Raw genomic sequence first — 14,646 nt, forward strand, 5'->3', positions numbered from 1 at the left:
CGGTTTAATACAGTCAATATTTAACAATATTACAGTTTAAATAAAACTTTTCTCTTATTTTTTCTCTGAATTATTTTTCAAAATGTGTGTAATTCTTATTGAAATAATTTTTGATCCAAATTTTAAATTACCATCAAAGTTTTTGTATTATTCTTAAACATAATGTGGAAAATTTTTTTGTTACAAGATACGTGTAATTCTTAATTACTCATATTTCTTTATACCCGAATTAATTACCGTGCATAAACAGTTAAAACGTTAAAGTTTGGATTTGAGGGATAATGCGAGATTATTTCTCGAGTGAGAAATGAGTCTCACTGCGTCAGTTATCTAGTACCTTGGGACTTTCCTTCAACAGGAGCAACAGCAACAACACTAGCGAGGGGGATTCCAAGTTGCTGATTGTGCCTACGTTTGCGAGGCTCAGGTATCTGTCTTATGTGTATTTTGTTGTTACAATTGCGAACGTCTGAGTTGTCCATCTACTCGTATCACTGCTGTCCTGCGATGTATGTACTCATCTTGGTATCTGGGCTAGGAGAAAGGCAAGAAAGCAGAAGTGCATATCGCCGCAAGACATAACAGAATGAAATCTAATAGACCGGAAGCGTCTCGCGTTCAAAATATCTCTTTGCATATCTGATGACTTGATTGATAAGGAAAGAGTGTTCCTTCCATTTCTTATATCTTTGATGATTTAAATGATATATTCACTCACAATTAGAGAGAAAGGAATCTATGTTTTTCAAACGTGTGATTGAGCATTTATAAAAAATACGAGTTTCTTATTTTTGTTTATATTTTGACATATTTAAAATTTATCAAAGAGGAACATTTGGTTGTGTTTCCTCATACCTCTTTCTTCTCGTGCCGTTTCAACTTGTATGCTAAACATTATAAAAATACCTTAATGATTAAATTAGCACTTGTACTAGTTTTGTAGTATTATTTCCATTTCTCTCGATTTTTTTCCAATATTTTTCGCAAGCCTTTTCAATGCATTCCGTCAGTTTCTCGACTTGCTTTAGAGTAGGCTAAATCTTTTGAAGAGAAGGAAATGCGAAAGATTAAAAGGTCACCATCGACTGAAGGCACAGGCACACCGAAGTCGCGGAGGTTGACGAGAGAGCAATACGCAACGTACTATAAAAGAGAAGAAAGGAAGCTTCGGGGGAAAAGTGGGAGATACTCTTTTCGCGCAGGAAAATACGTATCCGATGCCAACTAGCGCTGACTATCCCCGAGGGAACGAAGAACGACTCGTAAATACTGTGTTAACAGGAAGTACTTACAGGGAAGAAGAGAAAGGAGTTCGCTCCGTGGCGCGTTTTCTCAAATTACTCGACTGCGTATAGTTTCAGTCACAAATCTGAATATGTAGAATCGTCTTGTCCTCAAGATACTGTAGGTATATAATATTAGCGATTTAAAAAAATATAATACTTAGGAAAAGAATCTTTGAAAATAAACTTTATTATATAAATTTAAAAAGAAATGAAACCAGAAATATTCGACATAAATTTGAAAAAAATTAATTAGAAAAAATGGTTTAGAAAAGTGGGAATTATTTATCTTGCGCAAAAGAATGTCTGATATCAACTAGTTAAGTATAATATCCTTGAGAAAATAAAGAACGACTTGTAAATATTGTTATATAACAGAGAGCGTAAGAAACTCACATATTTTATGTCTTTTACATCTTGTATCTGTTTATAACAAAGATATTACATTTAATACACAAAATTGATTTGATATATTATATTAACAAAATAATATCTTTGAATAGATCACATAGAAGATATTTGAAATAATTTTTTTAATTTATTCAAGGGATTACTAGTTTTATTTCTGTTTTGAATAAATTCTTTGATTGTTTAGAGTTTTATATAATTGTAATAGAATTTATTAAAAAATATTCATTAAAAATTATTTTAAGTATAATATATTATATTAATAAAACAGACTAATTTTGAAATTATATAATAATTATTTTTGTAGAGATTCTAAAATAACATTGTAAATGATTTGATAGTTTCAGTTATTTCTGTCGCCTAAATCTGATTCTATTGTATATTTACGGTAACAAATTTATTTTTAGCTTTAAAAGAACTGTTTAATAAAATTTAGCTTGTTAAGATCAAATTCAATGATCAATAAAACAGTTTTTAACGATGTCTCAATTGGGATTGATGTAACATCTGCAATATCTTTAACATATATTCGTAATGTGTTTAAATTAATCCATTTAATTAAAAACGACACATATGAATAATATATGATTAACAGCTATATGTAACAATAAATGTGTATACTCTGGGTATATTATAAATACAAATAACGGCGCTCCATATATAAAAACGCTTCACAACGATTTAGATATCTAGGTGTCCGACCGAGTTGCATTCTTTAATTAAGCGCAACAGCACAACGCGCGCCAGTTTAGGTATCTCTACAGGTGCAAAGCGCTTTAGAGTAACTCCGGGAAGACCGCAGGAACTCATTTCGCGGCAGCAACTTTATGGAGATCGATGCTTCGGAAATAAAAGCTTCGGTATAACAGGGGCCCACACTCTCTCCCTAGAGCCTGGCTGACTCGCTGCCAGAGCGGGATGGAGTGTCATGGGATTTGCCTATTTCACTACCCGTCTACTCTTCTCTCTCTCTCTCTCGCTCTCTTTCATTCTCTCCCTTTCTCCTCTCCCTCTGCCTGTTCAGTGTCCCCCGTGAAAGTTTTACTGCCGTCTTGCTTCGTTTCGGGAACCATTCTCGATTCCTACGGCGCACAATCAAAGTTACCGATGAATATAAATGCCGAGGCTAAAAGCAGTCAACTCACCGTCGCGCGTTGACATTTCCGTTCAGCTTTTCGAGGAAGCCAATGACCTATCGTTCTCCTCTTTAACGAAGCAATTTCTACATTTCGTCGTAACGCATCGCTAAAATATTTCTTTATTCTGCTGAATTGCTTCATTGGATTAGAACAATCTCCGTGCGTTGCGTTGTATCGCAAAAAGAAGACTTTACCTCTGTAAAATGCGAGCGTAACGTATGGACTAATAAAATAAACTAGAAACACATTGTCTCTTCCCTTTTATTGCGTTTATCGCATTTTATGGACCAATTTTATGTTCGAAAGGTTAGCGACGCGTATAAATGGCAGGACTAGAACGTAGTCAATTTGACGCCACTCTCCGGCAATAGACTTCTCTTTCGATTCTAAAGAAGCCATCGATCTTTCCGCACACTCGACGCCACCGCCGTTTGACCCATCGCACTTGTTCAATATGTCATCGACCGAGAATCTCACGCATACAGTATATATAATATAAATAAAAAATATATAAAGATCTTGTCATTTCTTCTACGACATCGTATTTATATGGCGATAAATAAAAAGAACGGTATAATCTATAATATATATAGAGATCGAAATAATATAAATTTAGAAATCGATACTTTTAATTAAAAGTTAAATTATATGAATCATTAACATATTTACTTGTATTCTCTTAAATAAATTAATGATCATTTATTTTCAAATATACATTTCTTCACATTCTTTTCATACTTTTTCAAAAATATATATCTTTGCAAGTTCGAATCTATATAATTTTTTGCACTCCACATATGCAGAGATTATAATAAAATTTTCTTTATTCTTACAAAATGAATTGTGATCATAAAAGTATCAAATGACGATGGAACATAACATTTTACATTCTATTCCGTTGCATCTTAACATTTATTTCATTCAATCGTTACGATAACTGTATCATTAGAAAAGTCAATGACATCGCTGCATAGAAAAGTGACATGATAAAATTAGCAACTTTTCAATTGAGCACTTTTAAATTTATTTCTAAATTAGAACAATGTTTTAATTTAGATAGTAAATATGCATAATTTTATCAAAATGTATTTTTTAAAACTATGTCATGAGTTTGCAAAATTTAAACACTGCAACTCTAATTATGTAAGTGTCGTCTTTTATCAGAATTTTCCATAAGCAATCTATTGACAAATGTGTTTTATCAATAACAATATATCAGTCTTTATGAGAGATCGATTTCCTTTCATTATTTAAAAAATAATTTTTACTCGTGCCTGTCACCTTTCCATCAACACAACGATATGATATAAGTATGGACTAAAAATATATATATGAAAAAAAAAAAACTTTATGTTGGTAGTTCAACCTTGAAAAGGATAGTTTAATAAGAAAGGTTTCAATAATCTTCACGTGCAAGATGAAACCGCACACAACTATGTTATGTACTTGAAATTTCTTACTCGAAAAGTAGACTCGCGCAAAGTCTAATTCCGAATGCAAATGCACGATGGAGTTCGAATTACTTGGCATTATTAACGGGTTCCATCATGGCGAAATCCCTTCCGGAACGATTGAATCGCTTGGATATCGGAGTGGACATCGTCTCGGGAAACGAGAAAGAGAGATCGGAGCGGGAGAGCGCGTCAAGAACGTAACGGCGACAAATGACGTGTCGGCGAACTTGACTCTACGACAAATCGACTTGTCGCGGAATCCCATTGTTGCCTGCTGCATGTTTTCCTGAGCCTTTACCTTTTTGCCAGAAATCCGATCAGACCTCGTCCTACGTTCGAACCTGAGCGCTCTGGAATGCTTGCTTACTTCACGTTCCGTTCGATTACATTTTCGTTGATAAAAGACACCGTATTTTAAATATTATTATTCGCCAACGAGAATACGTCAGAGAATTTATTGAATATATTTTAATTTTGTATAATTCGATCATCCATAAATTATATGAAGCGTGACCTTAATTAAGATTAATTCCCAAATTAACGACAGCCACTATTTTTTATTTCCAAACAGTTCAATTATAGTAAACGTTACCGTCGACGGTAAAACTGTCGCGCGTATCACAATGTAATTAGTGTGATTAAACGAGCGTGTCAGAAATGGATAGTTCAGTCATCGTCGGAAAATTGCACGGGAGGATCAGCGTCAATCTTCGTCTGGGTCAAAAACGCCTCGAAAGTTTTCCCCAATCAAAGTCTCTTGCAAGAGATTGGTTAATTATCCGCCGTTTTAATCGAATCTCGACGCGAGCTCTCAACGGAGAGTGCTAAGCAAACCTTCGCTTATTCGACAGCATTCGAGAATAGGTTTCTGTAAATTCTCTTTTCTACCTCTCGTCTTTCTCCTTCTTTCTTCATCTATCTCCGAGATCTCGTTCTTATGTTTCACTTTCGGCTGGCCCCACGCTGACCACGCTCTTTCTCACGAGGCTGCCGCGCCTGCAACCGTACCCCAGTAGCTTCCGGTCTGGAATTTCCGGTTTAAACTAAGAGCTAATAGCACAGCCAGGGGCCCTACTGTACTTTTATCTTCCTTCGCCGCTAAACTTACCATTTTCCTGTGTATTTTCTCCCGACTTCATGACAGATTGCCGGTTGGCCAGCGCTCATGGATGGGATTACCGCGATTGAACCGTTTCGCACTATCGCCTAAGCACTCTCTGCAAGCTGCTGAGACGTCTATTTGTGCCACCAGCTTGGCTGTATTCAATACCTAGACAGATCGGGATCATTATCCTCTTACCTACAACACGTGGACGATAAACTTGAGAATTAGATGTGACTGTAGACGTCACTGAATCGCACAGAGAATTGCAATCGTGTGAGAAATATCTTCAATTATAATCCGTCACATTTTCTTAAATAAATCGTCGCGACAAAGTAGTGCAGTGAAAAATTTATAACTATTGGAAGAACGTTTTTAACAATATTGAAATTTCATATATTATTATTACCTTTTAAAATTAGTATTTTAAATTACATTTGGTTTGCCCTATATTATTATACTATAAAATCTTATCTTTTCACCTTTGACCTCCTTATGACCATCTATGACCTCCTGATTTAACTCATATTTTACTTGGGTGAAGATTGAAGATCCTTATCAAGTTATTTTTAATTTCCATGTATATAAAGTAAATCAATCCATTTCTGCCGTTAGTTTCGAAGTAAATATTAACGTATGTACTTAATAAATCATAAACTAAAAAACGATGGCACTTTAGGGCCAAAATTTGCCTATGATGAAAACGTATATGAAATCGGTCAATCATTATACTGTAAGTTTGGACACGCTCAAGAGTATGAAGTTTAAAATTCTCTTAAGTTTAAAATTTTAAGCTTTATTTTGCAGTAAAATATTTCCCGATAAACAAATAGTTACTGAATAAAAACTCTTTTTCTATCATAATAATCTCAAAAATTGCAACTATTTTTGCGATGCAAAAGTGGTCAACAAAAAATTACATTTTCATAAAGTCCTCAAAACTTTAGAGAATTTTAAACTTCATATTCGAGTTCGATACATCTAAAATCTTAACTATCTATAAAGATTAACCGATTTCACATACGTTTTTATCAGAGGCAAATTTTGATCCTAAATTGTCAACGTTCTTTGGGTGTGTGTATGTGTGAACTAAATTTAAACAAAGTTAATACATTTTCATTGTTCAATTCTGTTATTTTAATTCAATTAACGTTAAATTGACATATTGAGTAGAAGCAATAGTGATTTACGGAAATGATTAAAAATAACTCAAATCGAGTATAATTTATCACATTATATAAATTTAACGAATAATTCTATGCAGATATTTCCATTCTGATGTCCGTTCGCGTTATTAAAGGAAAATCTTTCTCTTCTTTCGGAATCATTCGATATCTGGCTGATATATTTTCAACCTATCAAGTTGGCCCATTAGCAACTATTGTCCGATTGCTATTTAAGACGAGCTCCGAACGACTCAATCAGTAAAGCATTAATAGGTAATGCAACATCGAAGGCTACTTACGATTGTAGGGGATAAAGTCGTCTTAGCGGGATCTATTCGGCGGGGGAAACGGGGAAAAGGAAGAGAAATGGCTGAAGTTGTCGGTGACAGAAAGAGATGCGCCACACCGTGTACTCGTAGGATCGCGGTCCTGAGAGACGGATTGAATATTCCAATGCACCGAGAGGCGATCAATAAATAGACGCGATTCCTAGAGAGCTATCCTGCCGGGTCCGGTCCTCTGCTATCCATTACCGATCCCTATTCAGTCCGAGGACGATGACGATTCCTCGAATGACGAGCCAGATGCACGACACCGCCGTGCTATATTCGCCCGCCTATTAGTATTCAGGCGACGACGTGACGCGCCACGGTAATGACGAGAATGTAAGGTGGGTGCAAGAGGAATAGCGGCGACGCGTGTTAACAATATTCGGGAGGACCACGGTGTATATACGCGCGCTCGATTATTATCACGAAATGGGTTATCGCGGTGTTTGCGAAAACCGGGTTCATCGAACTGCGAAGCAAAGATTGTCCTCTTAGTACACTGTTAAATATATATAGTGTTAAATTTAACCCAAATTGAACGGTTTTAACTGCTTAACGGTATACTGAGTATAGGACTAATGGTGATTTAAATTAAATCAAATTTGATACTATAGAAATTTATGTAACAGTGTACAAAATCTGAAATGTACTATTCTTCAATAATTTCTTTCTTGCTATATATGTAGATAATAATTTAATAAACGTACAAAATTTTATAGTTAAATTTTCCTGTCATCCTATATCATGAAAACGGGACAGTCTATAAACAGCCAGCAAAAATTAAAATTGCAGAAATCGAGAAATTCGTCTTGACTGCGACTGAATCTGATGACGCAATTGACTTCGTGACCGCTAAAATTATGCATATTTCATACCTTTTAAAGGACGTTGATTGCCAGATGACCTAAATTCCTTTTCTTGGACGACCAAACTTCTCAGAGTAGATTGACTCCATGTTCCAACGTGAGACGACAGTTCAAGGTTTCTTTCATCCACCAACGGAAGCGTCTCAGTAAACTTGCCTGCGGTCAGAGCCTTCCTCCGTTCCCTTAATACGAAATGATCCAGGAGATTCAGATATTCCGTTTCTAGCTTCGTGGACACCGACGATGAATACGTGCTGGTGTTATTATTGTTGAAAAAGTCCAGAAGATCGTCACCAACGTTGTTCCATTGTCCTGTCCTGGAATCTGGCGTGTTCAATTGAATGTAATTTAACACCACTTCGCCCGGCGGGTAATTCGCACCATATCGCTTCCTCAGACTCTCTTCGAGACTCTTGTAACGATAGGAATTGTAATTGCACGTTATGTCCACCACCGGCAGTTCGATTCGCGTCGCCACGAAGGACGACGAGTGCTGTGCCAGCGGGATCGTTTTTCTAATCGGCCGCTGCTGCTGGCCAACAGACGCGACACGTGACACGACAGGTGACGACAGGACGATCCTCGTCGGGCATACCAGCATTGTGGATTCAGAATCGGAGTTTAATAGGTCCGGTAACTTGGGATAGTATTGTATTATGTTGTGCCTGCATCGGGCGTCGCGGTCGTTCCTGCTCTTCGTCGAGCGGTCCCGTAACGTCGTGAATAACTTCCAAGGCTGCTGCAGCTGCAAATTCGAAATCCGGATGGCTACGTTCAGTAGACAAATTGCAGTTTTGCAATTGTTGTAAGATTCTTTAAGGTTCCTGACTATATAGTGATCACTCACCATGGATCTTCAAATTGATGACGTCAAAAGCGAGAAAATACATAATAAAAATTTAAATAAAGATATATTAAAATATATAGATATCCTTTTCAATCAAACAATAATTGCGTGATTTAAATTGTGATTATTATTTAATATATTATGAATGCTTATTTTAATATGGACATTAATATCTCGAAGCTAATCATAGAAATGGATTTACATACATTTTGACATACATAGATAGAAATTAAAAGTAATAAAATGTTTGATTTAAGGTATTATTATTGCTCCTTTGATATCCAACAATGTGACGTCACAATTTAAGAAGACTGCAATGCTTAATATATGATTTGATTAGTCTTCTTGTCCTTAATTCCTTTAGATAAATGTAAACCAATCATATTAACATTTTCCATACCAAGCTAATTTTAAATGAATTGATGTCCAAAAATTGACATCATGAGTCACTGGTATTCCACAATATTTCTGTTTGCATTTGTTATACACTTGATAAATAACATGTATTTCAAATTAGTATTAAAAGAAATAAAAAAATTACAAAAATTATTATGATAAAAAAGAATTAGCTTAATGTATTAATATTGTGTCATATATCATAATCAAGTAGTCACATAAAGTTATTTTATAATTACGTTTCTCTCTTTTTATAATAAAAATATGAAATAGTTTGAATGAAAAGTCAAGCGTGGATCAATGGTACACGAACGTGTGAAAGAATCTTACAACAGTTGGAAAGCTGCTTTTTCTGCTGAACATTGCCGACGCGACGACGACGTCGGGATAGCACGCGTGAAAAATAAACGTTTCGAGAGGCGCGAAGGGTAGAAACAAGGCGAAGTGAAACAAAGTGTGAACCGTGCTCTTACATTTTAACTTCAATATTACCGAGAGATACGGTCAAGATGATTAATGAACGCGCGTGACACTTTTTTTTTTCAATTAGTTGCCCGCCTTTAATGCATCGTGTCCTTTTACACACACGGGGGAATTTGTTACCCCGGTATTTAACCTACATACCCCCGCGAGCGTAATAAATCATTACTGCCCTTAAGACGAAAACAATTCGTAGGTGCAATTTACGATCAATTAATCTTGATCACGTACGACAAGCGTCTGCAGTTGTACGAGCAGCGGTAACATCAGGATCAAGCCCAAAATTATGGCGGAAACGCTTTCCATAGTTGTAGCTACCAAGAAATCTTGTTGCTCGCGAGATACGAGTCGGATGGATCGTTTGCGTTACCAAGCCATTTCAAAGCGCATTGCTGGCATATGTGTGGAACCGTCATCGTAGCGTCAATTTAGATCGATATGGCACGAGTCACGATTGGAAAACCGAGGCATGTTGAATTTCTAGCGCACTGTGAAGTGCGACAAATTTTCGGCACGTCGTGAACTAGGTGGTGAACGACTGTCGATCGTTCGGTAAACCATTACATTGTTATACATACGTATATAAACTGACTGTGTTTTAAAATTTATTGCAAATGCAAAAAATCTATAGTGTGTTTAAAGTGAACTATACATTTTTGGTGCTAGCAGTAAATTTTAGAAATACTTATAAGTTATAAGTGTATGTATATTTTTAAAATGAAACAATAATTCTTCTAATTTACAGAGCGAAAAGTTTTCAAATAAAATGTGATACTTTTCTCCAAATGTAAATAGTTTTTGAAATGTAACATGGAGAATGTCTCGTAACTCTATAAGGGATGAAATTGACACTACTCTACATCATATCAGTGCTGCAGTATTCAAATTTTGAAAACTCTTGGTATTTTAAAGAGAATATATTATGACTGATAGTATAACATTTCCTTTCTTTTTTGTTAATGTAAAATAAATAAATTTTATTTCATATATAATTATAACAGTATAACATGAAAAGGAAGTAACAAGTTATGCACATTTATTATTAAAACGATGTTACAATACAGAATTTTAAAAATAAAAAGTTGCTAATTTTTGAAATATGTCACTCTTCTATCAACACTATAAAATATAAATGCTTTTACATTACTATATATGATACCGTTGAGGTAATAAAACTGAATTTAGCACTGCGGAAATATTGAATACATTGATTGATTGAAAAGATTGTCGTGCTACAGCGAAACCCGCGTAATCTCCTTCTCTCGTTCTCTAATCGTTTCCTACAGAGCAAAATTGCAAACGGCCCATGCCGCTGTACTCGCGGAATTTGGGATTCTGAGATTCGCGGAATTTGGGATTTCATTATAGCATAATAATTCACAGGATTCGGCACACCGGAAGAATGGAATGACGCGCGCGGTGTCTCTATATAATAGGATGCAATTTAGACGCGGTTGAGACAGACAACGCGTCCTGCGAAGCATAAATCATGGCATGGCACTGGCCCCGCGGGGGGTTACACGTGGGCGGTCTGGCACGAGGAAAGTGGAGGGTAGAAGTGCATATCTTAATTACAATATTCCCACGGGCGGAACACAGGGACCCTTGCCCGCGCTTCGCCGACCACCATCTACCTTGCACGGCCTCGGGTATATCCCCCCCCTCCCTTACGCCCCTTAGACTTACCCAGGCAGCTTGTAGGAATTTAATTAATTTGCCAGTGGCGAGCAGGCTTGCTCCTTGTCGCCACTCTGAAATATCGTATCCTTCCCACCCTTTAAAATCCGGCCGCACACCGCCCGTCGCCTTTGCCCCTACGGCACTTGCAATCCGCGTGCGATTACCGCGCTTGATCGCCTCTTATCTCTCGTTCATCCTTTCTTTATTTTCTAATGGATACGCCTCGTGCTGAGTTACAAATCAGATTACGGCTTTATTAGTTACGACCGGAAGTGCCGAAACGCGAGAAAACGGTTGAGTAAGTCAAAACTTTTGTTGTCTGTGTACATTCGTCGGCTTCACAGCACGAATAATAAAGGTAAAGGTTCGTGCGCGAGAGAAAGAGAAGTTTTCGAGATTTCGCAGAAACCAAAATACTTGAGAAACTCGGAACTTTCCCGGAAGACTCCACGGGAATATGCCACACGGTCGACAAAGTGGAAACACTCCCGACGGTATGGATGGTGCTGGCGAACACCAAAAATCTTTCGAACCAAAGAAACGCTACGTATTTATTTCATATGAATACGGAAAGAACAATTTTACTGAAATATCTAAAAATAGATAATTAATATCTAAAAACAGATCTGAGGATATAATCTTGTTTTATCATCAAAATAATTATGTAGGAAATTCAAGCATAATATTGTAAAGTTTTGATACTTTAGTAACCAGCTCTCTCTAGTATGTAACTGTATATTTATTTTAGCTTTAGAAAGTATGATATCATGCAAGAATTAAATGATCATCATATTTCATAACGTAAATTAATGAAATATCTGATAAGATCGTACCGTGAATACATAACTTAAGTAATGAAAGCCTTATCGGTCTGAGCTAGATCTTAGTGTTTAAATGATATTTCGATGTGAATTTATATGTATATTTGTACATCCATTTCTATAATTTGTGCATCAAAATCATTTTCAGTCTTATGCAATCGAACTGAGATAGTATTAATGTCACAAATTAAATTGATAAGCAATTTGATAATGTATTATAATAAGTATTTTAAAAAGCTGTAAATAATTTATTATAAAAAATATTACTTCAGTTAGAACTCAAACTTGGATTTTCCTGACATTCCGTAACGCGTATCGTTACGCAAATTCTTCGAATTTGAAGCAAAACTTTTTCCAAATTCTGCATAAATGTATAACTTTTTGAGAACTTGAACAACCTGCTTGAGTGTCGTACATAATTATTTTGATTCTATGAGCTTAACAACATTATTTTAACAGATCTAACTGTATGTATAGATACTTCAGCAAAATTGTTCTTTCTGTACATTATTATACAAATTATAATATATCATTTGGAATAACAATCAATTTTCAATATACAATTAAATTATCACTTTAAAAAAACATTAGTTTTAACTTAATACAATAATTAATAATGGACTCCTTAAATTTCAATAAAAAAGAAAATTTAATTTGACTAAATAGGAGTCAGCGCGGTAAGAAGTGCGCAAATTTGTAGAAAAAGTTATTTAATAAAACATATGATATGCAGTTACATCGATGTTTGTTTTATATTCATTTAGCAATAGTTTTAACTTAATTAAGCTATTCATTTAGCAATAATTTTAACTTAATTAAGCAATAATCTCACAACATAAATGTCCTACAGCACGTTACAACAACGTTGTTTGAATGTTTTCCATTAGAATTTCCTAGATTCTCTACATCAGTTAACACACGTATGTTTCCGGATGTTTGGGGTGCCTGTAAAGTTCAAAGTTTCATTGAGTACCGGATTTACCACAACTTCCTGATTCCTGGCAAGTTTTGGGTCTTGGTCTTCGATGGCGATAATCAGATGACGTTAAGAACTGTTGCATCGTGAGATGAAATTTCAAACCACGTTTATACCAAATCTCCGATATTCCTGAGCACGCGTTGTCGGTCTTTCTGATGAACTAAGATAACAAAATCAATATTTATATTTTAATTGCGATACATTAATTAACTAGAAATGATTAAAAGATCTTGAAAAGATTGAACTAAAGTTTTATAGTTAGAATGTTCCTCAATAGTATTTAAGGGAATTAATTTCGAACTGAAGACGACGCGATGTCGCGATATATATAAAGACCAGCGGACTAATCGATACTGCTTGTTAGTTCTGCCTCTACATCAGTAGGTACATATTTACTTGTGTATGACTTCGTGCTTGATGCACCCTTCGTATCGCGATATGGTATTGCGCTACTATACGCCTAAATTACCATGTACATGTTTAAGCTTCGTCGGATAGCATTGCGCGATATTGGAAATTACATTGACGCGATTCATGTTGATAGAATATAAACCCAATTCTATCACTTTCAATAGAATATATTACATGACGTTACATTTTCGTGGAATACGACTGCGGGAGCAGCTTGGTTGCACGATGCTGAAATTAAGTATGAAAAACTACAAGATGTATCTTCAAAACCTTTTTGCTTTATAAACATTGTATAATTTATAACGTATGTTTAATTTTTCGTTTGCAAACCGTTTTTTTATTTATTTGGTCTGCAATCTATTTTTTTTACTGTTTTAAATTTTCAAAAAATGAGGAAAAAATCAAGGTTGCTTTTCAACATCTCTATTGCATTATGAATTATAATAATTTTTAATAAGACGTTTTAGGAAGCTGAACCGGACTCCACTCTCTTTTATAATATTTCGGAAAAGTTCGACAAAATTGAAAGTGACATTTTATTCGTCAAATAAAAATCCAGATTACAAACGGAGGATTAAAAAGCACTGTACATTACATAATCCCAAACAGTTATGATGACATCAAAATGGCTCGAAAATAGTTATATATTAAAACATTTAATATTCTATATAATTTCATTTAAAAAAATTAAGATAATCAATATTTACTTTTATAATTACTTTTCAAACACAGTCGCGATTTATTTTAATATTTTGAACATTATTTTGATATTATCGTGATCTGTTGTTTTATTTGGAATCAAGCGACGCGGTAGCGTCGCGACGCCAAGTGCATAAAATAAAAATATAACCGCTTGACGCGTGAACGTCATCATGTACATATGTCGCTACCAATTCGCGACGCTACCGCTAGCTTTATCTGGAGTATTGACATCGACAAACTTTAGATTAAAATCACTCAGAAATTAAAAGCACAATCAAAAATCTAAAAACACTTTTATTACCTATATAAAGTCACCGGTATCTTTCGATTGCGATCAGTCCGAATAACATTGGTGCAGCCAATAACGAAATCTAGAGACCAAGCCTCGAAAAGGGACAGTTTCAAGTTTTTTTCAGTCGTACGTATGACACATACATGTAAAGCATTTTGTCCATTATTAAGCTGCTGTTCACAACGTTTACATTCAAAAATAAATTAAAAATTAATTTAAATTAAGTAAAAAATGAAATAAAGTAATAAAATAAATTAAATTAAAAAAATTAATTAAATAAAATAAATAAAT

At 35.1% G+C, this 14,646-nt stretch overlaps 2 protein-coding genes across 3 annotated transcripts in view; both read right to left on the minus strand.

Moving 5' to 3' along the window:
* Positions 1-4,835: 4,835 nt before the first annotated feature.
* Positions 4,836-9,946, minus strand: LOC108776801 (uncharacterized). 2 transcript variants are annotated; one of them, XM_018543523.1, is made up of 5 exons: positions 9,702-9,946; positions 8,129-8,492; positions 7,757-8,071; positions 5,393-5,554; positions 4,836-5,308 (listed from the first exon to the last, which is right to left on the minus strand). In XM_018543523.1, the coding sequence occupies exons 1-4, from the start codon at positions 9,774-9,776 to the stop codon at positions 5,484-5,486; spliced, it is 825 nt and encodes a 274-aa protein (XP_018399025.1). In that variant the 5' UTR covers positions 9,777-9,946; the 3' UTR covers positions 4,836-5,308; positions 5,393-5,483. The 2 variants fall into 2 exon arrangements, with proteins under 2 accessions (XP_018399025.1, XP_018399020.1); XM_018543518.1 differs by having other exon boundaries at positions 7,757-8,492.
* A 2,987-nt stretch (positions 9,947-12,933) lies between these two features.
* LOC108776571 (cuticle protein 7-like) overlaps positions 12,934-14,646 on the minus strand; it is a 6,328-nt gene continuing 4,615 nt past the window's right edge. The window contains 1 exon segment of the mRNA XM_018543236.1: positions 12,934-13,110. Coding sequence (XP_018398738.1) covers positions 12,934-13,110 — 177 coding nt within the window.

This window comes from Cyphomyrmex costatus, unplaced genomic scaffold (genome assembly GCF_001594065.2).
Source record: "Cyphomyrmex costatus isolate MS0001 unplaced genomic scaffold, Ccosl1.0 scaffold112, whole genome shotgun sequence".
NCBI classification, from domain to species: domain Eukaryota; kingdom Metazoa; phylum Arthropoda; class Insecta; order Hymenoptera; family Formicidae; genus Cyphomyrmex; species Cyphomyrmex costatus.